Consider the following 26831-nt stretch of genomic DNA (forward strand, 5'->3'; position numbering starts at 1 on the left):
CCCCCACCTTTTCCCCTTTTACTCAACCTAAAAAGCAAAATCTAGAATGATAAGGAAAAGAGAGGCAGGGGGAATCAAGGGAACTGGGCCCAAAATTTTAGAAACCAAAGAGCTTGTGATGGCTTGTAACTTTGATAAAGGTTATGGTCCAGTTCTGCACTTTGCCATGCAGTTACCTGGTTCAGACTCATTGCGGGGCCGGCCCTCCTCACGCAGCTTGCATTGTTCTTAGGTTGGGTTGCCAGGTCAGGAGCATCCCAGACCCTGAGATTTCAGGGCCGAAACCTGAGACCTAGGGCTAACCCCTGACGATGTGACAGGGCGGGTCCTGATGGTGTCATGAGGTGGGCCCTGGTGATGGCTCTTCTGTGTTCCCTACCAGTGCTGAGCCCTGGAGACAGAAGAGGGAGAGGAGAGGAGAGGGGCAGGGGGAGGCAGACACCCCGCACCCCCACCCAGAGTTTATGCAGCAGGCTCCTGTTATGTTGAAGCTTACAAGCATACACCGTCTTCCTAATTTTTTTTATATATATATATATATTCAGGCCCTCCCTCTGCCACCTTTTAGGCCCAGGAAGTCCTAGAGTTTTTATGAATAGTGGGAGACACATCCAGATGGCAATGGAGCCTGTCCTGCAGGCACAAATTCCTGCCTTCATCTATCCTGCCATCCCCAAACTCATGGTAATGGCTGAAGCAGGTCACTGTCACCTAAAGCAGATTGCCAGGCCAGCCTCCCAAAGAACCCTGTAACTTGTAGTTTTATTAGGGTGGTGTGTAGACTGCTGTTAGGAGTAACTAACTCTAGTTCCTTCCTAGGGCTTCGGTGTGGGAGCTAAAGAGGTTTAGTTATCCCTCTGCCTGCCTGCCTGCCTGCCTCCAAGGACCTCCGCCATTTGATGTGAACCCTTACACATAGTGTTGCCCAATACCTCACTCCCAAATGGCCAGCACTTCCAGATTTCAAGAAGCACCAGCTTCTTTGTAGGATACAGTTTCCAAAACTGTCTGCTGTGTGACTAGGGTTGCAGCTTTTGCCACTGGTACCAAAACAGTTGGTTTGGAAAGCAGAAGAGAGGGGGAGGGGTGTTTCCAGATGACCTGTTTATTGGGCATTCATCCTCATTTGTTTGCAGGAAGGTTAGATGACGTTGGCTACTTAATGAGCATTGTTTCTGATTTGTTTGTTAGAAAGGAAAATGAACTTGCATCAAAGCAACGTTCTAGGTTGTTTTCACATCCCTTTCATTACTGCAAGAAGTCCAATCTTTTGGGGACATGGGTTTGCTGCGCAAAAGCTTCCAATCAGCTATAATTGCATAACAAAAGAAATAACTTCTTCACGCAGTGCATACTTAAACTGTGGAACACACTCCCACAGGAGACAGCAATGGCCTCCAACTTAGATGGCTTTAAAAGAGGATTAGACATATTCATAGATGAGCGGGTTAGTGTGGCTATGAGCCACAATGGCTGTGCTCTTCCTCCATGGTCAGAGGCAGCAATATTTCTGAATATCAGCTGCTGGAAACTGCAGGAGGGGAGACAGTGCTCCTGTGTTCGGGTCCTGCTCTCAGGCTTCCCATAATGGGCATCTGATCAGCTACTGTGAGAACAGGATGTTGGACTATGTGGGCCACTGTCCTGATCCAACCAGCTCTTCTTGTGTTCTTAACCTGAATTTACCAGTATGTGACTGAATTTAAGGCAGTTGGCATCCACCTGTCTCTTGGGAGACAATGGAGGAGTGCACCTTTGGAGGTAAAGTCAAACCATTGGAAAGTTGCAGCGCCTGCTGTGGCTGTAGAGACTGATAGAGGAGAGACATGTTTTGTTGCAGCTGGGGCAGATGAAGGCGTCCAGTTTTGCTGCTGCAAATGCACCACGGCGTTTCTTCTCTCTTTGCTCCTCCCATCAGTCACTCCTCCTCTGACAACTGCTGTGGATGCACAACCTGACTGAATTCCACGTGAAAATTTCATGTCTGTAGGCGTCCAGAGAGTGAGAGAGAGCGCAACTGAGAGAATCACTCCTGACTGGCAAAAAGACCCAAGGAAAAGTTAGATACTGGAGGGAGGTTATTACCCAGCAACACTGTAGCTGGCCTGCCTTGGATCAACTTGCTGTGTCAGTGGGGTGTGGGGTGGGGTGGGGACAATCTGTGGCCATCCAGTAGCAGCAGCAGCTGCTTGGCATGGCACAATCCTCTAACAAAATGGCACAAGCAGGATTGTTGAGAATGGCCATCAGCGTTCATGCTGAATGAGCTAGCATTGTTTTCTGAAGAACGCCAGTGGAGGAGGAATGCAAGAGCATAGCTAGCGGATGAAAATGCAGGGGCGGTGGGGGGGGGGGAGAAAGACAGAACCTGGAGAGGACCAATACTTCCCTGGTCTCAGTTTTGTTCCCCACACTTGCAAGGTTTAAGTTTAGCTTCCATTCAAAAGCCCTCCAGTCCTCTCTTTCTGACCACACTCCTTCTGAGTGTTTCTGCTCAGCTGTAAGGTCACTTTGAACCAGGATGGAGGGTCGAAAATGGAATGTGGAAACTGGCCTCTCAATACCAGGTGCTGGAACGTCCTCTGGAAGAGGGTCTGCAGCCTAGGGGCTCTGCTTCTCGGAGGCATCTGGTTGGCTGCTGAGAAGCAGAGATGTCCAGCTTCCAATCCATCTGGGCTTTTCTGTTTGGTGACCCAGGGCTGAATCAGCCACAAGAGCCTGGATGGAGCCCTACATCCACTTTGCTTGGCTCACGGGGAACCCATCCCGTTTCTCCTGGAGCCACCAACATCTCGCTTCAGCAGACTGGCTCTCTCTCGCCTTGATTTGGTGATCTGCTCAGCTCCCAAGCAAAAACAAAACCAAACCCCAACCCCTTTGTGTTATTCAGGTTTTCTGGTAATCCTGTATCTCTCCCTCCCTCCCTCCCTCCCTCCTAGGTTGTATCAAGCCACGAATAGCAAGCTGCCTTGCATGATTCCCCCCCCCTTTGTCAGCACCCCCACCCACTTCCTCTCGCCCTCCCTTTTTATCTCCTCTCTTTGGAATGAAAAATGTACTACACCCTGCTGGGCTGTCTTTAAAATTCACATTGTCCCTGGGAAGAAAGGCTGGGATGGTTGTGGAGCTGAGAAAGCAGGGCTCACTCAAAGTTGGCAGGCCAAGAGGCTGAAAGGCTTCGCTCTTTCTCTCTCTCTGAAGGGCTTTGCAGCCTTAACTTCATGAGAACTTGGAGCTCAGTTTGTCCCCACACAGGAGCGTAAAAGCTGCCAATGAAGCAGAGAAGAGCTTTTGAGCAGGACTGAGGAAAACAATAAGCCGTTCACCCACCAGTCCAGCCTTTAAACACACACACACCAACCCCCCCAAAAAACCCCAAACCCCCCGAGAAGCAACAAACCTTCAGACCCCCCTGCTACAGGCTATGCTTCTCACTGAAAACTTAAATCAGTTTAACTGAAAGGAGGGTGGGCAGTTAGGCGTTGGGAATCTTCATAATCTGCAGATGACGGAGAAGCAAAAATATCTGACATTCAGAAAAGAGATGGCTTCCAGCAGCCTCCCCTAAACTGGTACCCTTGGGATGGCTTGGACTTCAGCCGTCCCATCAGTAGTGGCCTTGGGAGTTGTAGTTGTATCCATCTGTGGGGCAGGAGAGTTGGGGGAGGCTGGCCGAAGGGGTAGTGGCAGAGACAAATATGGAGGTGCTGTGCAGATTTGTGTCACTTCCAATATTTCTTAGAATCATAGAACTGTGGAGTTGGAAGGGACAATGAGGGCTATTGAGTTTAACACCCTGCAGTGAAGGAATCCTTTGCCCAACAAGGGACTCAAACCCATTTGCTGGAGTGCCTTTCCCAGAAAGCTGCAGGGAGCAGACAGTGGTCAAATGGGTTCAGAATATGTATGCACTGGGTGGTATTCAAAGTTGTCCAGGATGGAAATTTTTCTATGCAGGGTTGCCAACTTACATGGGGGGGGGGGGAAATCAGGCCTAACTTGCTCTTGTGCCCTAACAGCCAACTGATCAGTGGCAAACAACAGGTGGCCATGCTTGTGCCCTGGTGTGAAAGGGCTTGCTTGCTGATTCCTGCAGATTGGTCCTCTGCTATAAAGGAACAGCTAACGAGGAATGTTTACCAAAACAGCTATTTTGACATATTATAAAATTAATATTTGTTCTAGTGAAGTTCTGTTTCCTCCTTGGCATTTCCCTCTGGGATGATTTAGATGTGTATTGAATTGCTTCGTGGTTTTTAGTTCCTTATTTTAAAAAAGAAAGATTTCTTACCATTTTTTGAATTATTGCTTGCTTGAGATTCATTGTGTTTTTTTTCTTTAAAAGCTGTACACTACAGTTGTACAGGTGTTCTTCTGACACCAGGTACTATGCCTCATATATATTTTATTATCAGTAAATAAGACATGTTCATTGTTCAGAGTCCTTCGCATGCATTGATCTCAGCAATCCTCACAACAACTCTGTAAGGTCCTTTGGTGTAGTTATCCCAATTTTGCAGGTGGGGGACTAAGACTGAGAGAGATGTCAAAGGTCATGCAGTAAATTCAGCCCAGATCAAAGTCCAGTCCTTCCTAGGATGGCTTTGGTCAGAAGTCTCCCAGTGCATGTATACTCACAGAGGCTCCAGTTCAAAGAAGGTGACCTGCGTTTTATTCCTATTGAAAACAAATGCATCACAACTCACTTAAGACCCGTTTGTATCAGTGGGGTTGAAGCATCCTGTTGCACACCACCCCAGTCTCTGAGTGGTGCAAGATTCCAGGGCTTCTAGACACTCACCCAGGGTCATGTTTCCGTTTGGAAATGAGGGACAGCAGAGCCTGTGGAGTCTTTATGATATATGGTTTATTTATACATATATGCGACCTGAGCCTATGATGGAGGGGCTCACAGCATCAAAACAACAAAAGGTTCTTGTTTCTCCTTTGCTGCAGCCTTGGATTCAAATTGACATCTGTCTGGCCCTGTGCTCCAGCTTACTGCATTTTACAGACTGCCACTTCTCCCTGAACTCACATCCCAGCAGAAACACTAAAACTCTCCTTCAAAGGCCTTTGTCTTTGTAACTAACTTTGTTGTCTGGCACAGAGTCAATCCCTTTGTCACCCCAATGCACCCATCTTTAGCAGGCCATTAACAAGCTGGCTCCTGGGTTGGATTTTAATATGCTAAATCCAGCATCTGACACCCAGAAATTAGAAGGGGAATCCTAGCACCCTACAAATTCTTGTTCACACCTGCAGAGGCATTCTGAGGTATCAGCATGCTGAGCAAAACAGGCCTACTTTAGCCTGACTGTGCAGGGCTGTGGTTATGGTTGTGTGTCCACCAGCATGTCTGGCTCAAAGTCTTTTAAATGTGTTTTCCGTACATACATGAAAACTGTGTGTGTGCACATACACACAGAGTCCACAGTTCTTAAGAAACTGCCTTATATTGCATCAAAGCATTGGTCCACTAATTCAGTGACTAACTCTAGTTTAGTGACTGCCAACAGCTCTCCAGGGTTTCAGACAGGGGCAACTCCTAGTCCTGCCTAGAGATCCTGGGGATTGAATCATGGACCTCTGTGGCTGCCCTATGTCTGGGTGCTGCCAGAATTTCAAAGGTGGAAGTGACATCCAGGGGGAAGGCAGCGGTTTGCCCTGGAACCAAGAAAAACTCAACAACTTTGTGGGTGTTTGGATTTTTACTTCTTGAAATATGGTCACCCTACAGATGCTTTTTCACTGAGCTTTAGTCCTTCCTTTAGGAACAGAGGATACTCAGTTATATGGAGTCAGAGCATCAGTTCACTAAGCTCAGTACTGGATTCAGCTGTGGGTCTTTCCCAGCCTGGCTTGGTGATATCAGAAGTTGAGCAAGGGATCTTCTGCATGCAAAACAGATGGCTTTCCCTTAAGACATAGGAATGCAGGGAGCTGCCTTATAGACCATTGCTCCATCAAGCTCAGTATTCCCTGCACTGACTGGCAGTGGCAGACAGGGGATCCTGCCTGGAGATCCCATGGATTGTACCCAAGACCTTCTGCAGGCAAACCAGGTGCTCTAATCCTGTGCTACAGCCATTCCACAAGTCCAATTCAACTTAATGGGTGCTTCTCAGTAAGCATGCATAGGTCTGGATTGTAACTAATTGTGTAGTTGCCTGAAGAGAAAAAGAATGTGCTGTCCACTGGACAGAGGCCGCTCCTTTGTTCTTTCGGACAGGCAGCCTGGTGCCAATTTCATCTCCATCTGATGAAAGGGTGGTCAAGAGACTGGCATGTCCTCTTCACAAATGCTTCGCTGGATCATACCAAGTAAAAGCCCATCTTGTGCAAAGCTCACAAACAGAATGAAGACAGCCACCCTTTCATGTTGTTTATTCTTACGACCTGGTACACAAGAGCAGTTCAGTGTTTCTGTAGGTGGAACTTCCAGAAAGGATTCCATGGCAGGTCTACTTTCAGCAAAAAACAACGGAGAGGGGTGTGCAGGCTGTTTTTGTTTGTTTGTTTGTTTTGCACCTTAAAAACCAACGGCACAACAAACTTCCATGGACTATAGTCCACTTCATCAGATGCACAAAGTGTTGTCTTGAATCACAAGTATATCTTCCTATATAGATAGAAATGTAAGGTTCTCAGCACGTTCTGTGATGAACAGCAGGCAAACAGGCAGAGAAACAAGGAAGCAGCACGGGGCAGGCGCCATAGGCAAGCTGCTTAACAGGGGGAGGACACACTTTACAAGGCAGCTTAGCAAACTGCTCCCCCCTCCTTTAAAAAACGGATGGGACTTTGGGCAAGTTGTTAGGGCTTGGTTGGGTGTGGAGGAAGGGTGGTTTGCAAGGGGGTAGGTGTGGTGGGTGAGTGGAGCAAGCAGTGGCTAGACAATCTCTCTCTCTCTCTCTCTCTCTCTCTCTCTCTCTCTGTGTGTGTGTGTGTGTGTGTGTGTGTGTGTGTGTGTATCTCAGTATAAAGGCATTGAGCTGCCCTGGTAATACTGTAGCTGCTATAAGTACCTATCCTCTGATAATCATTTGACTCACTGAAAGGTACATTTGGCATATGCACCATAGCTCAGCGGTAGGGCCTCCTTTTGCTTTCCTTCCCCAGAAGCATCTCTAGCTGGGGCTGAAAATGACTCCAGTTGAAACCCTGGGCAGCCACTGCCAGTCAGAGTACAGCATAATGATCCAGATGAGCAAGTGTTCTAACTTGGTATATACTTCCTATGCATTGCCTATAAGAATATTCTCTTCAGCATCCTGTTCTCACAGTGGTCACCCAGATCCTTGTGGGAAACCGGCAGGCAGCACCCGAAGACAAAAGCCCTCTTCCTTCCTGCGGTTTCCAGCAACTGGCATTCAGAAGCATTGCCGCCTTCAATCACTGTGGCTAGTAGCCATTGACAGCCTCCATTATCTTGTCCAATCCACTTTAAAGCCATCCAAGTTTGTGGCTATCACTGCCTCCAGTGGCAGTGAGTTCCAAAGTTTAAACATGCACTGTGCTGAGAAGGACCTTATTTTCCTTGTCCTGAGACTTTCAGTATTCAGCTTCATTGGATGCCCATGAGTTCTATCTGATCCCAGAAGAAGCGCCCCATTTCATACATGCATCTAGACTCTGGCACTGAAAACAGATGCAAGCTTTGTTTGATGAAACCTGCTCTCTCCACCTTCCCCATCCTTGTCCCTTTGTCTCCTCAGCCCACCAGGATACAGAGGCCATACTGAGAAACCTGTTTATCCCAATCCTAATTGTATGACACATTCTGCAGGAAGATCAGTTTACTTTGTTAATTCCAAAATGGGGAGGAGGAGTGGGGGAGCGGGAAGGGGGGGGAGAGAAACCAAGTGTTGTTCTGGTGACATGAAAACCAGCTTTTTGTAGCCCTGGCAGAACCTGACATAAGGTAAATAGTTTAGGTTTGCTAGTGACTGCTGCTCTCTTGCTTTCTCCCTGCTTCCTGCCAAATTGCACATAGGTTTTAATATCATCTGATCACTTGGGCAGAAAAGACGAAAGTACCATAACTTGTTCATTTAGGAAGTCACTGACCAGTAACAACAATGCTTGCACTGTGGCACCAGTTCAAGTCAGTCAGATGAATGGGGAGGATTTCTACTTCTGATCCAATCTGAGGCATTGTTTTGTTTTTAAAGCCTTTCACACATCTTATGTTTCACGAATAGAGTTTAAAACTGGACTTGGAGGACAAATGGGATATCCCCCCTCTCACCCATATTGTTCAGAATATTTGTGTGTGTTATACCTGAAAAGATATCAAATGGGCACCATCACTTCCCTGTAACAATGAAAAGAAAATACCGAGAACCAGCAGCGACAGCCAGAGAATCTGCAGATTCACCAGCAAGGTATGTGAGTTTCTAGCATCTTTAACAGCAAAGAGATCAGTGCCCAGTATCTTTGGAGTTCTCTGCTGCTTCATTGGGAGCCTGTGAAGAGAACAGTGGCGTAGCATGGGGGGTGCAGGGGGGCCGGCCGCACCGGGCGCAACATCTGGGGGGGGGGCGCTCGCACTCGCAGTGCTAAAATCAGTGCTAAAATCCACGGGTTAGGGGGCGCAAATTACTTGCCTTGCCCCGGGTGCTGACAACCCACGCTACGCCACTGGAAGAGAAGCAGAATAACCAGACCTTTGTTTTACATCTTGTTTGCTTTTACTTTGTTTTGTTGTTCTGGCCTGGAAATTTCTCTCATGTTACTGCTTTTATGATTTGCATTCTTGTCTTTTTCTGAAAATAATATTTTTTTAAAAAAAACATCTGTATCACTCAGAGCTCAGTGAACAGCCTATGAAAAATAGCAGCTGTTCCAAAGCAAAACAGGTGCAGACCTGATCAGTAAACTGTAAGACACAACGTGTAGCTACAATGAGGAAACTTTTCCAAGTCTCTGTCGCTTTGTAAAAAATTCCCAGATACATAAGTCGTTGTTTCAACATCACAATGACCCTGTGAGGCAGGTCAGCTCCTCTCCCCCTGCCCAGGGTTACACAGCTGAGAAACTGAGGCCAGGAATTAGTGCTTTGCCCAAGGCCTTCCCATAAGGCCATACTCAAACCGGGATGAAACGATAATTGGTCAGCAATCGATTTAATGATGCTGTGGGAGGAATGGCACACGGTATAAATGCCAGAAGTTTAAAAATGTTACCTGTGTTCTTTGTGCCTTGCAGCAGTGAGGATGCTCAGGTGCATTCATCTTTTCCCCCATGGGCTTGCATCTCTTTCCCCCTGCAGGGTGAAAGGTTGCTGGAGAGGGAGGACAGTTTGGATATGGAAGTTAACAAGCGTCCCCCTCCCCTTCTTCCTTGAACATTCTTCTGCTCCATGGCTGCTTTGAATTCAGTTAGTCATTGGGGGAAATATGCATTGCACTGAGCATGGCATCTAGTCTGCCAAGCGAGTTGGGGGACCTATCCTCCATTTCCAGAGGAAGAGTGGCAGCCAAAGCATGTTACAAAACATGTCACTTCAATGGGACTTCATATCCGTTTCCTTGAGAAAGAGTGTGGCCAGAGATGGAAGGGAAGTGGGACTGAATAGGCAGGGCTAGAGCAGCGGTGGGGGACCTGAGGTCCTCTAGACTCCAACTCCCATTAGCCCCAGCCAGCATGGCCAGTGACCAGGGACCACAGGAGCTGGAGTTCAGCAATGTCATTGCAGGGAGTTGGACTGGATAACCCTCAAGGTCCCTTCCAGCTCTACAGTTCTCTTATTCTAGAGGGTCACATCTGGCTTATAAGAGAGAGGGAGAAATGGGGGGTGCTATAGCTCCATGGTAGAGCACCTGCTGAGCATGCAGAAGTCTCCAAGTAGGACTGGGGGAGACCCACTGCCTGAAAACCTGGACAGCTGCTGCCAGCCAGTGTAGGCAATGCTTAGCTAGAAGGAGGTAGTTTCCTATGTATGGAGAGTCTCTGTACCTTTTCCTCCTCCTCTGACAAAGGTGTTTCAGCAGATTTCTGAAGCTTTGCCCCACATAACAACAACTGCTCTTTTCAGGCAGCACAGAGACGTTCCTCTGGGATAAAGTGCCCTCTATTAACCAGTTGGTCTCTTTACTCATGAGTTAAAGGCAGAAGAGTCAAGGAGGAGAGACTTGCAAGATCCTACCTGTTTCCTGAGCCACTCCATTATGATGTTCTTCTCTGGCAGTGGTGAAGGGTGAGCCAGCATAGTCAGACACCCTAAACCTTCAAAAGGTTTGGGAAATTGATGAGTTTGATTTGCACGTTCCAGAATGTGGCCAAGGGATGTGAGGGCAGTGCTTACTTGTCGGATTGGGGGGTGGGGTGGGCTGTCAGAGGTGCAGTTAAAGGTAAAAAGGTAAAGGACCTCTGGATGGTTAAGTCCAGTCGAAGGCAACTAAGGGGTGCAGCACTCATCTTGCTTTAGGCTGAGAGAGCTGGTGTGCGTCCACAGACAGCTTTCCAGGTCATGCCATTCCAAGAGCAATCTATACATTTTTGGCCACAGACAGCTTTCCGGGTCACGCGACCAGCATTATTAAGCCACTTCTGGCACAATCGGACACCGTGACGGAAACCAGAGCACACAGAAATGCCGTTTACCTTCCCGCTGCAGCGATACCTATTTATCTACTTGCACTGGTGTGCTTTCGAACTGCTAGGTTGGCAGGAGCTGGGACAGAGCAACGGGAGCTCACCCCATTGTGTGGATTCAAACCACGGAACCTTACGACTGGCAAGCCCAAGAGGCTCAGTGGCCTAGATCACAGCGTTACTTGCTCCCCTAGGGTCAGAGGTGCAAGGCAGGCCTGGTCCAACAAGTAGACAAGGTGCTTGGTTAGTTGTTTAACTCTATCATTGTTGCCAGTGACAGGAGGTGGTGATTGAGGGGCTTCCTGCCACATTTGCATAATAATAATAATAATAATAATAATAATAATAATAATAATAATTTATTTATACCCCACCCATCTGGCCCAGTCACTCTCGGAGGCTTCCAACAAAATATTAAAATACAATAGTCCATCAAACTTTAAAAGCTTCCCTAAACAGGGCTGCCTTCAGATGCCTTCTAAATGTGAAATAGTTGTTTATTTCTTTGACATCTGGTGGGAGGGCGTTTCACAGGGCAGGCACCACTACCGAGAAGGCCCTCTGTGTGGTTCCCTGTAACTTGGCTTCTCGCAGCGAGGGAACTGCCAAAAGGCCCTCAGCACTGGACCTCAGTGTCCAGGCAGAACTGGGCGGGTGGAGACGCTCCTTCAGGTCTACTGGGCCAAGGCCTTTTAGGGCTTTAAAGGTCAGCACCAACACTTTGAATTGTGCTTGGAAACATACTGGGAGCCAATGCAGATCTCTCAGGACTGGTGTTATGTGGTCCCGGCGGCCACTCCCAGTCACCAGTCTATCTGCCGCATTCTGGATTAGTTGTAGTTTCCGAGTCACCTTCAAAGGTAGCCCCACATAGAGTGCATTGCAGTAGTCCAAGCGGGAGATAACTAGAGCATGCACCACTCTTGCAAGACAGTCTGTGGGCAGGAAGGGTCTCAGCCTGCGTACCAGATGGAGCTGGTAAACAGCTGCCCTGGACACAGAATTGACCTGCACCTCCTTGGACAGCTGCGAGTCCAAAATGACCCCCAGGCTGCGCACCTGGTTCTTCAGGGGCACAGTAACCCCATTCAGGACCAGGGAGTCCTCCACACCCACCTGCCTCCTGTCCCCCCAAAACAGTACTTCTGTCTTGTCAGGATTCAACCTCAATCTGTGAGCCACCATCCATCGTCCAACCATTTCCAGACGCTCACACAGGACCTTCACTGCCTTCACTGGTTCTGATGTGAAAAGGATCTAGGAGTCTTGGTTGACCACAAACTTGACATGAGCCAACAGTGTGACACGGCAGCTAAAAAAGCCAATGCAATTCTGGGCTGCATCAATAGGAGTATAGCATCTAGATCAAGGGAAGTAATAGTGCCACTGTATTCTGCTCTGGTCAGACCTCACCTGGAGTACTGTGTCCAGTTCTGGGCACCACAGTTCAAGAAGGACACTGACAAACTGGAACGTATCCAGAGGAGGGCAACCAAAATGGTCAAAGGCCTGGAAACGATGCCTTATGAGGAACGGCTAAGGGAGCTGGGCATGTTTAGCCTGGAGAAGAGGAGGTTAAGGGGTGATATGATAGCCATGTTCAAATATATAAAAGGATGTCACATAGAGGAGGGAGAAAGGTTGTTTTCTGCTGCTCCAGAGAAGCGGACACGGAGCAATGGTTCCAAACTACAAGAAAGAAGATTCCACCTAAACATTAGGAAGAACTTCCTGACAGTAAGAGCTGTTCGACAGTGGAATTTTCTGCCAAGGAGTGTGGTGGAGTCTCCTTCTTTGGAGGTCTTTAAGCAGAGGCTTGACAAGCATATGTCAGGAGTGCTCTGATGGTGTTTCCTGCTTGGCAGGGGGTTGGACTCGATGGCCCTTGTGGTCTCTTCCAACTCTATGATTCTATGATTTGAAAGAGAGGTAGAGCTGGGTATCATCCGCATACTGATGAACACCCAGCCCAAACCCCCTGATGATCTCTCCCAGCGGCTGCATGTAGATATTAAAAAGCATGGGGGAGAGGACAGAACCCTGAGGCACCCCGTAAGTGAGAGCCCAGGGGTCTGAACACTCATCCCCCACCACCACTTTCTGAACATGGCCCAGGAAAAAGGAGCAGAACCACTGTATAACAGTGCCCCCAGCTCCCTGCCCCTCTAGATGGTCCAGAAGGATGTTATGGTCGATGGTGTCAAAAGCCGCTGAGAGATCCAGCAGAACTAGGAAACAGCTCTCACCTTTGTCCCTAGCCCGCTGGAGATCATCGACCAGCGCGACCAAGGCAGTTTCAGTCCCATGATGAGGCCTGAATCCCGATTGGAAGGGATCCAAATGGTCCGCATCCTCCAGGCGTGCCTGGAGTTGTTCAGCAACCACGCGCTCAATCACCTTGCCCAAGAATGGAAGATTTGAGACTGGGCGATAGTTGGCCATCGTGGCCGCATCTAAAGATGGTTTTTTAAGAAGCGGTTTAATAACCGCCTCTTTCAGCGGGTCTGGAAAGGCTCCCTCACCGAGGGAAGCATTCACCACCCCATGAAGCCTGTCTCCCAGCCCTTCCCGGCTAGCTTTTATAAGCCAGGATGGGCAAGGATCAAGGAGACAGGTGGTTGGTTTCACGCGTCCAAGCAGCCTGTCCACATCCTCGGGGGTAACAGATTGAAATTGATTCCATGCAACTTGACCAGACAGGACTCTAGCACTCTCCCACCCCGGCCCTGCTCCCATGGTGGTGTCTAGCTCCTTCCAAATCTGAGTGACTTTATCTGCAAAAAACTTTGCAAAATCATTGCAGAAGATCATGTGACTTGTACTGGGCCCCGATGGAGCAGGGGCGAACCGCCTGAAAGAGTCTCCTGCTGCTGTTTTCTGCAGATGCAACAGAGGCAGTGAAGAAAGTCCTCTTTGCCGTCGCGATCGCCACTTGGTAGGCTCGACATTGAGCTCTAACCCGTGTCCAGTCAGATTCAGAATGAGTTATCTGCCGCCGGCGCTCTAGCCGTCTCAGCGAAAGAAGCCCAGTTGGCCATGGGTGCTCTGCATCTTGACTTGGAGAAAGGGTGTTTGTTTATAGAAAGTGGCTTTGTTGGGTATAACATTGGAGTGGATGAAGTGAATTTTGTTTATATACAGTGGACTTACCTTCTGAATTTTATTTTTCTCTCTCTCAGCCTCTTTTTAATTTTTCTTTATTTCTCTCTTTCTCTGTTTTTAATAATTTCTCCCTCCATTCTCTTTATATTTTTATTGTATTTAAATCAAAGTCTTAGTTCGGATAAAAAAAGAGGAAAATATATTTGATATTAAGTTTTGCATTTTTCTCTATAAACCCTAATAAAATTTATTCAAAAGAGAGAGAAAGGGTGTCATTTGAGCTGCAACATTTCTTAAGATAGCCTTTCGCCTGGGAAAAATGTGTGTGTTTTGTCCCCATGCCTTGGAAAAATTGCTACTCCTTAATTCTAAAAATGTAAGGAAATAGATCATAGAATCATAGCAACTTTAAAGTGAAGGAAAATGTGTTTAGGCGTGACAGGAGATTTTCTATTAAAATTGCTATAGGCAAGTTTACATCTATTTCTTTTTTTAAAATGGGCATAGCCAATCATGGGATGGGTGTGGTTAAAGATAGAGAGGCGGGGCTCCAGGAGATGCTAACACCACTGATGCTTGGGGTATGTGTGTGTGTGTTTGTGGAAGCACGCATGCACATGTGCAAAGACAACCAATTAATTTGAATTGGTTTACCTGCCAATCAGAAATCGCCACACGGAAAAGATCTGCATCAAAATCCATTTGGGTCACTGACTTTTAACCCAGGCCTGCAGGAAAACAAAGAAATGTTGGGAGTACCAGGAATCTCCCCCTCCCTCTTAATAATAACTAATAAGCCTCCGATAGAAGGAGTGTAGAAATTGCAAATCTGATGGAGTTAGTAAATAACAGACAAGACACACCACTGAGCGTAACACCTGTTTATTATTGTAAAGGCATCTGGTTCCTTAGCTGTTGTGTCAGCACCACAAAAATGTCAAAGTTGCCAGTAAAACACACACACACAAGAGGGTAAAGATGAGGCCAAATCTGTTTGAAAAACAAATGAACTTGTTACAAAACACAGCTGAGTGAAAAACAGGCGAGTTAATAAATTTGAACCAAATACAGTGGTACCTCGGGTTAAGAACTTAATTAATTCTGGAGGTCTGTTCTTAACCTGAAACTGTTCTTAACCTGAAGCACCACATTAGCTAATGGGGCCTCCTGCTGCCGCCGCGCCATGGGAGCACAATTTCTGTTCTCATCCTGAAGCAAAGTTCTTAACCTGAGGTACTATTTCTGGGTTAGCGGAGTCTGTAACTTGAAGTGTATGTAACCTGAAGCATCTGTAACCCGAGGTACCACTGTAGTGTACAGCCCTGTGCATTATGTGTTTCCACAGAAGTAAGTCCCAAGGGATGCAATAGTTTATTTTCCAGCTACCTGTAGTCTGAAATGTGTGTTTTCAGGGTCCACCTTATTTCTGGGACTGAACTCTGTTTTAACTGTCCTTAATTCTGAATATAATGATGTAACCTGCTCTGGGATGTGCTAGTGAAGGCTGGATGGTAATAATAATGGTAATAATTTTATTTATTGCATTTATAGCTCCTCCTCCTCATTCTATCCTCACAACAACCTATGAGGTAGGTCAGACTCAGACACTGGTCCAAGGTCGCCCAGCGAGCTTCCTGGTTGAGCAGGGATTTGAACTCTGGTCTCCGGGGTTCCATAATGTCACTTAGCTGTAATGAAGTAAGCTCGATGGCAGCCTGCCATGGAACCAACACGAAAGGAAATAAACAGAATTGTAACCTAAACATGTTGCAGGATACATATTTAGCTGCTGGTGGTGTCAATAAATGCTCATTTTCTTTTCTGTCATTGTAATAAGACTTCTTGGTGTAGGGAGCGGCTACCCTACTACCTGAAAACGACCCCCCCCGCGTCGACTTCATTCGGGCTTCCTTCTGCAAACACCTCACCAGGAACAGGCTGCGCGGATCCAACCCTCCGCCTACTTTCAGGGTTTAACAGTGCCCGCTCCATTCTCGTAAGACCAATTGTTTTCAACGGGACTTGCCCCCAGGTGAGCAACCGCAGACTTTTCCCCGCCTCCGTCAGAGCCATTCTATGCACATGGCTTCGGAAACAAGTCCCAGGAAGGCTTTCTCGCGAGGAAGCACATGGAAGATTTTTGCAGCCTACGGCGCGCCGGGAAACACCCACCCACGCACCCCTCACCTGTTCCTTAGGCTCTCATTGAACTCAATGGGTCTCCCTTCTGGCGCAGACGGAGGGGGAGGGGCGTGCGGCTTGCCAGGATCGTAGCGGCGGCCAAAAATCTGCTTTTGGAAGGGAGGGGCACCCTAGGGAATGGAAGCGAGATCCGCGCAATCTATTTTATTTTTTAAAGAAGAGCCCCTGCGAACTCTCAGCCGCTTCTCTCTTATCTTCATTAAGGGCAGGGGCGGAGGGAGGGAGATTCGCGATTGGGGCCAGCCCACCCATTCACTGCCCCCTCTCCGCACTCCCATCCCGCCCCCGAGCGCGCCTGCCGGCTTCCCCGCGCGGAGGGAGGCGCGCGCGCGCTTGGAGAGGCGGAGGCGAAGGCAGGGCTCCAGCTCCACTCCGCCCCGCCGGGCTGCTCCTGCTTTTCCTGGGGGCCGCCGCCGCCGCTGCCTGTCCCGGCTGGTGTTTCTGCCGCCGCCGCCGCCGCCGCCGCCGCCGCGTCTTTCCCTCCGAGGCGCCTAAAGTTTCTTCTCCGCAGCGGAGCCGCCGAGGACTCGGCCGCGGTGGGGAGCCTCGCCGCGCGCGGCAGGGCGCCCTCGCCGTCCTCCGCCGGGCCGTGTGGCCAGCGGCGCCCTCTCCTCTCCGGAGCCCGCGCGCCTTCGTCCAGCATGCTGGCCCGCCCACGGCTCCGGCCCCCGGCCACCGCCGCCTGGGGCCGGCCGCTCCTTTGGCTGCTTCTCGCCGCCGCCGCCGCCGCGTCGTCGGCCGAGCCGCGCTCGCGAAGTTGTTCCGAAGTCAAGAAGCTCTACGTGGCCAAAGGTTTCAGCCAGAGCGAGGCGCCCAGCCACGAAATCAACGGTGAGGGGCGGCGGGGAGTTAGGGGGGTGGAGTAGCCGTGGGGGACCGGCTTTGGGTCACTTTCTGCGGGGTGGGGGAAATAGAAGCCTTCTTTGTCGTCAGTTCTGGAGTAGGCTCGGGGTTTAATTTTATTATATTCCACGACTCTTTCTCGCTCTACCAAGACTTTTCCGGGGGGGGGGGCTGTCGCTTTTCTCTCCCTTCTCCCCGAGGTTTTGCCAAGAGCTTTCAGCCGGCAACTGGTGTCCTTGGACACTCCCGGGGCTTTACTCGCTCCCCCCCAAAAAAACCACGTCAAAAACAGTTCTGATTTGGCAACCCATGCTGTCTGAACTGCCTTGGAAAGCAGGGCCTCGTTGGGGTGGGTGCGGGAAGTGGACCCCAAACTCCTCGATACCGGGCCCCCTCCCCCTTTGGAAACTTGGGACAAGGCTTGCAAGCCCGACGCCGTTCTTCTGTGGAAGTTCGATTTGGAGCTCAATCCCAGGAGCGTCTACTTGCATGTAAGCCTCCTGGAGCTCAGTGGGACTTACTTCTAGGTAGGCGCGTGTATCCCCAAAGAAAGAATTGGGAAATGGGGATTTGTGTGAAGGAGAAAAATTTGCCCCCCGTTCTCTCTTTCTTTATCAAGTTGTTGCTTGTGTAAGGCTGGGGGCGTGCAGCGGCGGCCGTGTGGGGAGAGCTGAGGGGGAAATCTCCAGTGAACAAATTGGCAAAAAGCTGTAGCCTTTTATTGCAACCCCCAACACACACACACACGCACACAATTACAATTTAATTGTAATCTGGGTTCCTGAGTTTTCCAAACACACTTTTCAAGAGAGCCCTGGATTGCAGACATCTCATTCTTTCTTTAAACAACTTCAGTTTCGGAGCAGCTGAAAAGCGGAGGGGTGAAGAGAGATTATTTGGTGAGGAAATCACCTCCCGTCTCTCTCCCCCAGCCCCCCTTCGGATCTACTAAATGAATTCAGGCAAACCGTGGAGGAATTTGCTGATGGAATTCGCAACAATTGATGCCTCCCAAACCATGTGGCTGTTGCTCGCTTCTCTACCCCCCCCCCCCTTGCAGTGGGGTGGAGTTTCTAGCAAGGGAGCTGAACTCGGGATTGGTGGGAAAGAAGGTAGACTGCATTTACATTTCCTTGGCAATTGAGAAGCCTCTGCCATTGAGAAGGCCACACAGTATTCCTACCCCCCCTGCTGCTTTTTTTGTCGTAGCAAAAAGAAAGAACTCAGTAACTCCTAAGTAGTTTCAGGAGGCAAACCATAAAGAGGGGACATGGCTGGTCACCTTGGCCATTGCCTTGACCCGCGTTTCAGGCAGTTGATGAAAATTGATAATGGCCTGGAATAGCCAGGATGCCAAGAAGGATGGTGAAGAAAAACTTGCGAAGAGCCTGGCCAACATGGTCAGGCCAAAGGGGCCCAACTAGGCTAGCACCCTGCCCTGCCAGTAGCCAAGCAGATGACCCTGTGGGAAATAGCCTGCAAGCAGGACCCAAGGGAAACAGCCCCCTCCCCACTAGCAGCCCCCAGCAACTGGGAGTCAGAAGCAATACTGCCTCCAACCGTGGAGTGAAGAATCTAACCACTGACACTAAGCCACAAATTGCCTCCTCTGCCTCCTCCAGGAACTTGTCCAGTCCTCTTTTAAAGCCATCCAAGTTGGTGGCCATCATAGGAGCCAACTCCTAGGGGTTGAAGGGTCTTCTCTCTCCCCCCCCCGTAAAATATTTGAGCCCCCCCCAATAAATAGGCATTGCCATTCAAATGGTGTTTATGTGCTGCGTCGTGTGAACAATTATATGGGGCAGGGCTTACCTGTCCCCCCAAATATTTTATTCAAGTTGGCATCCCTGGTGCCCATTGCTACATCTTGTGGGAGGGAGTTCTAGAGCAAAACTGTTTTGTGAAGGAGTCTTCTGACATTTGGCTTCGTTGGATGGCACCTGGTGCTACTCATCCAGCCCTGCATGCCCTACTCCCCCCCCCAGATATATTTATCTTTAAATGAAAGCAATTAACATGCCCTCTGTATTTTTGTCACATTGGAAAAGCCACTTTTTACTTGTTTGCTGCTTGCCAGATTGTGCAGCTAGGCAGCCCCCCACACCCCAAGCTGCCGTCACCCCCTTGGGAGAGCATCACTTTAACTGGCCGATGAATTTTGGGGAACTTCTTGCCGAAACGTGAGACTCTCTCTGCAGGAAGTGATTGGCCTTTCTCTGGTTTTACATTTGGACCCCACCAGGCTTTATAAATAGGCATCCTGACTTTTGCCTCTTGCCCTTTAGAAGAGAGTTATTAGCAACACTTCCTAGGGAGGAGGGGTGGGAAAGAGAGGTGTTGATTCCCCCCCTCCTTAAGAATAAAGAGAGGCTGCATGCATTGTTCCGTCCTTTTAAAGCTCATTCAGAACAAATCCTATTCCTAAAAAGGATTCTGGGCACTGTAGTTTTACCTCTCACAGTTACGGTTCCCAGCAACTTTTAACAGGTTGCAGTGAGGGGTCAAAAATGTGTATTGAATGTGCTTTAAAGGTATAGTGTATGCCCAGCCAGCTGTTACTAGGGGATGGCCTCCTGCATAAAGGACCCTGTTTTAACTGTCCCATCTAACCCAGGACTGTGTGCCAGCCTCCCTGCTCTCCAGATTACACTTTCATTCAACCCCAGGTCAAGGATGATGGGAGTTTTAGCTTACCAATATCTGGATGACACCTGGTTGGTCTTTGCTGACTGGTGGCAGCCAATCAGCAACTCTCCAGGATCTCTGCCAGAAAGAGGTCTTCCCCAGCTGATATTCTGCAAGATTGACCCTGGGAAGATGTGCATGCACTGCTGGCCCTCTGAAGGGAGAATGAAGGAAGAGGCCTTATGCAGGGTCAGCCTGCTATTTAGCTCTCCCGCACTTCCCAGTCTTCTTTGACTGGCAGTGACCCTCCAGGGCGTCTCTCTCCTCACTTACAGCCCAGTTCCTTTAAAGCTGAGGAGGACTGTGTTTGAATCCCTACTTCGCCAAGCACTTTGGATCCGTCTCTGTGCATTCCCTTCTTGTTCTGTGCCAGTAAATGGGCTGTGGCAAAACCCTACTATTTAGGGGTTTTAGAAGCTGATTTCTGTGGAGTTTGGTCCTTTGTCTATCTAGTTCATTACTGTCTGCATGCTAAATGGCCGTCCAAGGAGTCTTATTCCATCCCTGCATAGAGATGCCAAGGCTGAACCTGGGACCTTTTGCTCTGCTACTGAGCTGAGGCGTCTGTGAGAATAAAATGGATTGTAAGGCACTGCGTAAGATCAGTACTGTCCTGACAAATCTCTGAGGTCTTATCCTTACAACGACCCTGTGAGGTAGGCCCGTGTTCTTATCCCTGCCCCCCAACATATAAATAGAACAGTCCTCTGTACAGAGGCTAAGTCCCGCCAACAAACAGGGCTTTCTTCCAGGCGCGGCTCCTGGGGTCTCAGCTTCTCCAAGTTTATAATGGAGGTGAGGCTTGAATGGATCCTTCTGGATTCACAGCTCAGTCTTGCTGTGATGTTTCTCAAGGCTACCTGAGAATGGGCCACAGAAGCTGAGCATTTGCTTTGCATGCAGAAGGTCTCAGGTTCAAGTCCCAGCATCCCCAGGTAGGATCTGCTGCTTGAAACCCTGGAGAGCTGCTGCCAGTCCGTGTAGACAGCACTGCAGTAGATGAACAAATGGCTGCTGATTCAATATGAGACACTACTGGCAAAGAAGGGTTCTTTCTTTTTCTAGAGTTCAGAACTGCTGTGCTCTTCCAGATGTTGCTCGAAGACAGTTCCCATCGCCCGTGGCCTTTGGAGGGCCACTGATGCTCTTCTCCACCACAGCCTTAGAGATGGTGCCAAAACCAAGGAGGCCACTTTGCGCCACCAAAATGCACCACTGGGAATGTTCATGGATAGCATTTGTGCAAATCATATGCTCGCAGGTGACTTTGAACAGGCTGCTCCTGTTGCTGTTGTTATATTTATTTATATCCTGCCTCTTTCCCTGACAGGCGACTTACTGCTAAAATAGAAGCAGCTAAAAATACAGGGAAAAGCAATCATTTTTTTAAAGAAACGCACACATTTAAACATCAGTAGAATATGGATGCTTTAGCTGAGATTACTGCATTGCAGGGGGCTGGACTAGATGATTCTCAAGGATTTCTTACAGCTCTACAGTTCTATGATTCTACACCCACACCCACCCACCCACCCACCCACCATTACAATAAAAAGTCTGGGAGCAGACACCAAGAAGGCCCTGTCCCACGTCCCCACCAAGTAGACCTGTGAGGATGGTGGGACTGAGAATAGGGCAAAAGCCTCCCAAAAATCTCAGAACCTGGGCACGTTCACATGAGTGAATATGCTCTATCAGATAGCCTGGACCTAGGCTGTATAGTGCTTAATAGGTCATAGCCAGCACAGTTTGAATTGAGCCTGGAAACAGACCGGCAGCCAGTGGAGCTTTTCTAGCCAGGGACTCGTCTGCTGCCATGGTGCAGTTGGCTGAGCCATGTGTCAGTCTCCCATTATCCAAGAGCAAGCTTCTCGTTGCTGTTTCAGAACTGCAGAACAGCCCCTTTGCAGCTTTGCCTTGATGCATTTGTGTGACAAAGGTACCTTGCACACTTTAAGCAAGCAAAACCGTCGTCACTGCGCTTGCACCAAAACGTTTTATTTCTCCCCACAACAAGCCTCTTTTTCACAGTTGCTTGTTTCAAGGTTTCCCCCCCCCCTCCAAAAAGAGAGAGACTGCTGCCTTTATTTTCCCTTCTGAATGACCTACTGGACTGCATTCTCCCAAGGAACAAAGGATGTGCCTTTTTAGCCGGGGCCTTTGAGAGACCACCAAGGACTCTCACCCTGGCGGTGCCATTTCACACTACCCCCACAATAACAAAAATGCATGACTGAATGACTCAAAAATGTGGAGGGTTAAGGCATTCATCTGAGTCTAGGACACTGTCACAACACAGACAGCCCCTAAGTAAATACCTCGACACAGCAGGAAGTAGGGAGTAAATCTTCACTGTTGCAGGTGCCCTCCAGGTAGCTGTGGCATATCCTCTTTCCTTGCCATGAACAAAGACAGTGTTAGTTATCTTTTGTGTCTTGGGGAGGTGCCAGAGTTCAGAGGTAGAGCATTTGCAGGAAGACCTGAGGTTCAAACTCCACCCCCTGCATTTCCAGGTAAGCTGGGAGGGAGGACTGCCTGAAACCCTGGAATGCCAGACTCTGCAGACAATACAGAATGAGATGAGGCCATTTATTTATTTATTTATTTATTTATCTATCTATCTATCTATATTATGATAATAATAATTTCAATCTGACTTCCCACCCACCCTCAAGGAGCTCAAGGTGACCTATGTGTTTCTCCCCCTCATTTAATCCCCCTCATTTAATCCTCAGTGGAATTTGCTGCCAAGGAGTGTGGTGGAGTCTCCTTCTTTGGAGGTCTTTAAGCAGAGGCTTGACAACCATATGTCAGGAGTGCTCTGATGGTGTTTCCTGCTTGGCAGGGGGTTGGACTCGATGGCCCTTGTGGTCTCTTCCAACTCTATGATTCTATGAATCCCCACAGTGGCCCTGTAGGGTAGGCTGAGAGGCAGCAACTGGCTCAAGGTCACCCAGTGAGTTTCATGGACAAGTGGGGATTTGAACCCTGGCCTCCTAGGCCCTGGTTCAATGCTTTAAAGCGCTGCACACATAGGCTCTGTCTCATTTATTCAGCAGCATGGAATGTTGGAAGGTGACCACTGCAGGGTCAGCAGTATAGGGAGGCTTCCTATCTTTCTGTGTCTTAAAGGAAGGGCCATAGATCAGTGATGGAGCCCAAGCTTTGTGTGACAAAGGCTGCAACATTCAAGGCCTGGCATCACCATTTAGCAGGACCAAGTAGGTGGAGAGAGGCAAGGTGCACAGAGCGCCAGACAGACAGTAACTGAACAAGGTTCATTTATTTCATTCAATTATTAAACGTATCACCCAAAGGTATTCAAGCAACTTAAAGCAAAAGGAATATACAATACATAAAGCCATGGGGAACGGGGGGGGGGGGCGGGCAGGCAGGGGGAATCCTATAATACATGAATATAAAATAACATGGAAATAAATATACCAGCCGTATAGGTAGTGGCGAACAACAATAACAATGTTCAAATAATAATCAAAGCAGTTTTCTGACCACAAATTAGCAAATAAACAAAACTTCAACCTCTTCCTAGTCCAAAAATCATTCACATTGAACCAATATCCTGCCCCCATTTAATCTCCCCACCCAGAAGTCTGGTGTTACAAATCGGTGGTGGGTGGGTCCAGTGTCCTCCAGGAATGGTCTGCAAAGCAGGAAAATAGTAACTGCTTTGCAGTTGATCCGGCTGCTCCTCCTCTCCTGCTGCTGGTGGGGTTGCAGATCAATATAGTTAAGAAGTAGATGAGCATAGTTCAACTCTGGAACTATGTGCCTCAGGAAGCAGTGACTGCTACAACGTGGATGGCTTTCGAAGAGCTTTAGACAAATCCTCCCTGTAGTGAGTGCTGTGGAGACGTCTTGGAAGACCTTGAGGCTGATGATCCTGTGGAGGGTCCCAGTGGGGTGGGATGAACCATGCTGGGCCCTGGGAAACTTCAGAGTTGTCTACAGAGGATGTGGCAGGGGAGGAAACAGATTCAGGGGAGGGTTCCAGTAAACCAGCCTTTCTCAACCCTGGGTTCCACCTGGCCTTACCATGAAGTGGCAGATCATGTGCACACAACATCGCTAACAGATGGCAGAGGGGCCAAACTGCCTTGGAGAAGCAGACTTTGTGATATACAGTGGTACCTCGGGTTACATACGCTTCAGGTTACACACTCCGCTAACCCAGAAATAGTGCTTCAGGTTAAGAACTTTGCTTCAGGATAAGAACAGAAATCAGGCTCTGGTGGCGTGGCAGCAGCAGGAGGCCCTATTGGCTAAAGTGGTGCTTCAGGTTAAGAACAGTTTCAGGTTAAGAACGGACCTCTGGAATGAATTAAGTACTTAACCTGAGGTACCACTGTATCATTAAATTGTGATGTTTAGCTGCTGATATATCATGATGTTGAAAACCAGATATCGTCTGCCCTGGTGGCAGGAAGTGAACCTGGAACCTTCTGAATGCCAAGCAGGTTCTCTGCCTCAGAGCTATGGTCCTTCCCAGCTGGCATTCCGCCCCCCCCCCGCCTCGGTATCTTTTTTCTTCACCCTGATGCTGCTTCTCTCTGTTCCTTGGGATCTCCTTGCCTCTCTTCCTAATCAGAACATAAGAAGCGCCCATCTCAGTCAGGCCAATGATCTGTCCAGTCCAGTATCTTGCTCTCATTATGTCCAACCAAATCCATGTAGGAAAGTCACAAGCAAGACCCTTTCAGCTATTGGTTTCTGAAAACCATCCAAGCTGGTGGACATCACTGCCTCTTGTGGGAGTGAGTTCCATAGTTCAACTGTGCACTGTGTCTAATGCTCCTTCCTGCAGTTGTCATTCAGTGGTAATACCAGCCATTGCATCTTTGTTGCTTGTTGATTTACACATTTGTCATTGCAGCCTTGGCTCCTTGCTGTTTGCTTCCAGGCCTGTTGGGCAAAACTTCATCCCTTTCTGTTCCATTGCTGGGCGTCCAAATCAGTCCTCCTTGTTTTCCTGCATTTTGGAGATGCTTGGTGGTGGGTCAGGTCAGCCAATATGAAGCTCAGAATCTTTCCTGAAAGGAAATGAAGCAAACGCCAGAGAATGTTGTCTGGGGAATCCAGCTTTTGATTATCCTTGCATTTGAAATGCATTTGATTATCCTTGTTCCTCTGAAGTCAGGGCTGCAGCCGTGCACTAATCTTCCACTAGCGTCACTGCATTTCTGCAGAGGTGGCTCAATCCTGGTGCAAGAGCATAAAATAAGGAGAGTCCTAGTGGATCAGACCAAAATCCTATTTGTCCCATGATTGCATTGCCCACAGTATCCAGCTGGCTTTAGGAGCTCATGAAGCAGGGCATGTGAGCAATATTGCTCTCCCTCCCTCTCCCACTCTTGTCCCCCAATTTATATGAAGAGCACTGAGGGATCAGACCAATGGCTCATAGTGCACCATCCTGTTCTTACAGTGCTCAACCTGATGCTCATTATGGGAATCACACAATGCACAGAAAGCTTTTAACATATCTATAGAATTATATTGAACAGATATTAATTATTGCTTCATGTGTTTGGCATTACAAGCAATATAAGGTACATAGACACTGATGCTGAATGTATTTGGAAACAGATGATTTATGCTAGCTACTCCATTTGTTTTTTCTTATCAGCATCTGATGCTGAACGCATGGCTATTCACATAAATTGAATTTTCAAATCAGCCTTTTTGTGCACGTTTTGGTTTTCTTTTGCATTGTGGGAAGCCTGCAAGCCGGAACTGAGCAAAACGGTAGCCTCCCCTGACTTGTGATTCCTTCATTGAGTGCTCAGGTGCATAGTAGTAGCTGTTGATAGTGTTGTCCTCCAGGAATTTGTCCAATCCTCTTTTAAAGCCATCTAAGTTGATGGCTATTGCTACATCCCCTGAGAGCAAGTTGCATGCCCTGTGCGTAGAAGTCCTTCTTTCTAGGCACCTTTGTCCTGCCCCCTCCAACATTCAGCTTTATTGGATGGTCCAGAGTTCTAATACTGGGAGAAAGAAAAGCTTATCACTATCTGCTTTCTGTGTGTAATTTTATACACCTCCGTCACACACAAACTGTACTTGCCATGCAATCAAAGTATCCCTTTCTCTCAGGGAAGTTGTTCCAGCCCCTTAATCATTTCGGATGCTCTTCTCTGAACTTTTCCCAGCCCTGCATTGTCCTGAGGTGAGGTGATTGGAGCTGTAAACAGTATTCCAAGCACAGTTTCAAAATACTTGTCAGTGCAGTGTGATTTCTGGCCCCTTTCCTAATTATCCCCAAGATGGCATTTCCTCCCCACATCTGCTGCACCATGGGTCAGCATCTTCATTGAGCTGTCCATTAGGACCCAAGGGTCTTGTTCTTGGCTGGTCACAAGATGCCATGAGCATAGATTTGAAACTGGCATTCAGACTTGGTGGTGTTTCCAGGACGTCTCTTCGTTGTCAAATTTTGCAGGGTGAACTGTGTGTCTGCCTGGGCCCTGTGTGAGGGTCGGAGTAGATGCATGGAGTTCTGGGGTCTGAGAAGGGAGGTATGTTAGAAGGAGAAGGAATTGATGTTGTTATATATTTATTAACAATTTATATTACTGTAGCATCCATGCATGCAACACTCTGTATTTCTGTAACATTCCCTTATGTTATTATTGTTTTAGATACTTTTACATGTTAAGCAGTATGGAAATGGTCCAAATAAGAAAATAACATAGGTGACACTTGTTCCCCACACCCCCCAAGTGTATATCAGTACATGTGAAAAGGATAAAATAATAATAATAATAATAATAATAATAGAAATAATAAAAAAAATTATTTATATCCTGCCCTCCCCAGCCGAAGCTGGGCTCAGGGCGGCTTAGATCCTTGTGCCTTAGATCCTTGCGACATGGAAGCAAAGAAGTCTAATGCAATTAAAGGCTGCATTAACTGAAGTTACCGTATTTTTCGCCCCATAGGACGCACCTAGTTTTTTTGGGGGGGGGGAGGGAAATAAAGAAAAAAACATTTTTTCCCCTGGCGCGGGGGAAGCCCGAGCTTCCCCCGACCCCAGCCCCCAGAACAGGCTGCCGCCCCAAGCCTCGCGCGCCCAGCGGGATCTCCCGCCAGGTGCAGGAGGCTTGCGGACACCTTCCCGAAGCACAGGGCGTCCTTCGGAGGGCACCCCGTGCTCCGGGCTGCAGGCTGCTGCCCGCAAGCCTTGCGAGCCTGCGGGAATTCCCACTGGGCTTGCAAGGCTTGCGGATAGCTTCCTGAAGCCTGGAGAGTGAGAGGGGTCGGTGCGCACCGATGCCTCTCGCTCTCCAGGCTTCAGCGAAAGCCTGCATTCGCCCCATAGGACGCACAGACATTTCCCCTTCATTTTTGGAGGGGAAAAAGTGTGTTCTATAGGGCGAAAAATA

General features: G+C 48.5%; 2 protein-coding genes and 1 long non-coding RNA gene across 5 annotated transcripts in view; 2 read left to right on the forward strand and 1 right to left on the reverse strand.

Moving 5' to 3' along the window:
- The window catches only part of KLHL13 (kelch like family member 13), a 1461558-nt gene that overhangs the window by 341970 nt on the left and 1092757 nt on the right, over window positions 1-26831 (forward strand). The window lies entirely within an intron of this gene.
- On the reverse strand, window positions 8426-19593 carry LOC310754061. 3 transcript variants are annotated; one of them, XR_014543577.1, is made up of 5 exons: window positions 19441-19593; window positions 14580-14691; window positions 14356-14429; window positions 9189-9286; window positions 8426-8468 (listed from the first exon to the last, which is right to left on the reverse strand). It is a non-coding gene; the product is annotated as an uncharacterized lncRNA (long non-coding RNA). The 3 variants fall into 3 exon arrangements; XR_014543578.1 differs by lacking the exon at window positions 19441-19593 and adding an exon at window positions 16237-16347; XR_014543579.1 differs by lacking the exon at window positions 19441-19593 and adding an exon at window positions 15889-16170.
- Window positions 16212-26831, forward strand: part of GPC4 (glypican 4) — a 108375-nt gene continuing 97755 nt past the window's right edge. Inside the window, exon 1 of the mRNA XM_083595429.1 lies at window positions 16212-16734. Within this exon, the coding sequence (XP_083451555.1) occupies window positions 16545-16734 (190 nt within the window). The 5' untranslated portion in view covers window positions 16212-16544. The remainder of the gene's footprint in view (window positions 16735-26831) is intronic.

Source organism: Podarcis filfolensis (genome assembly GCF_964270895.1).
Source record: "Podarcis filfolensis genome assembly, chromosome: Z".
NCBI lineage: Eukaryota > Metazoa > Chordata > Lepidosauria > Squamata > Lacertidae > Podarcis > Podarcis filfolensis.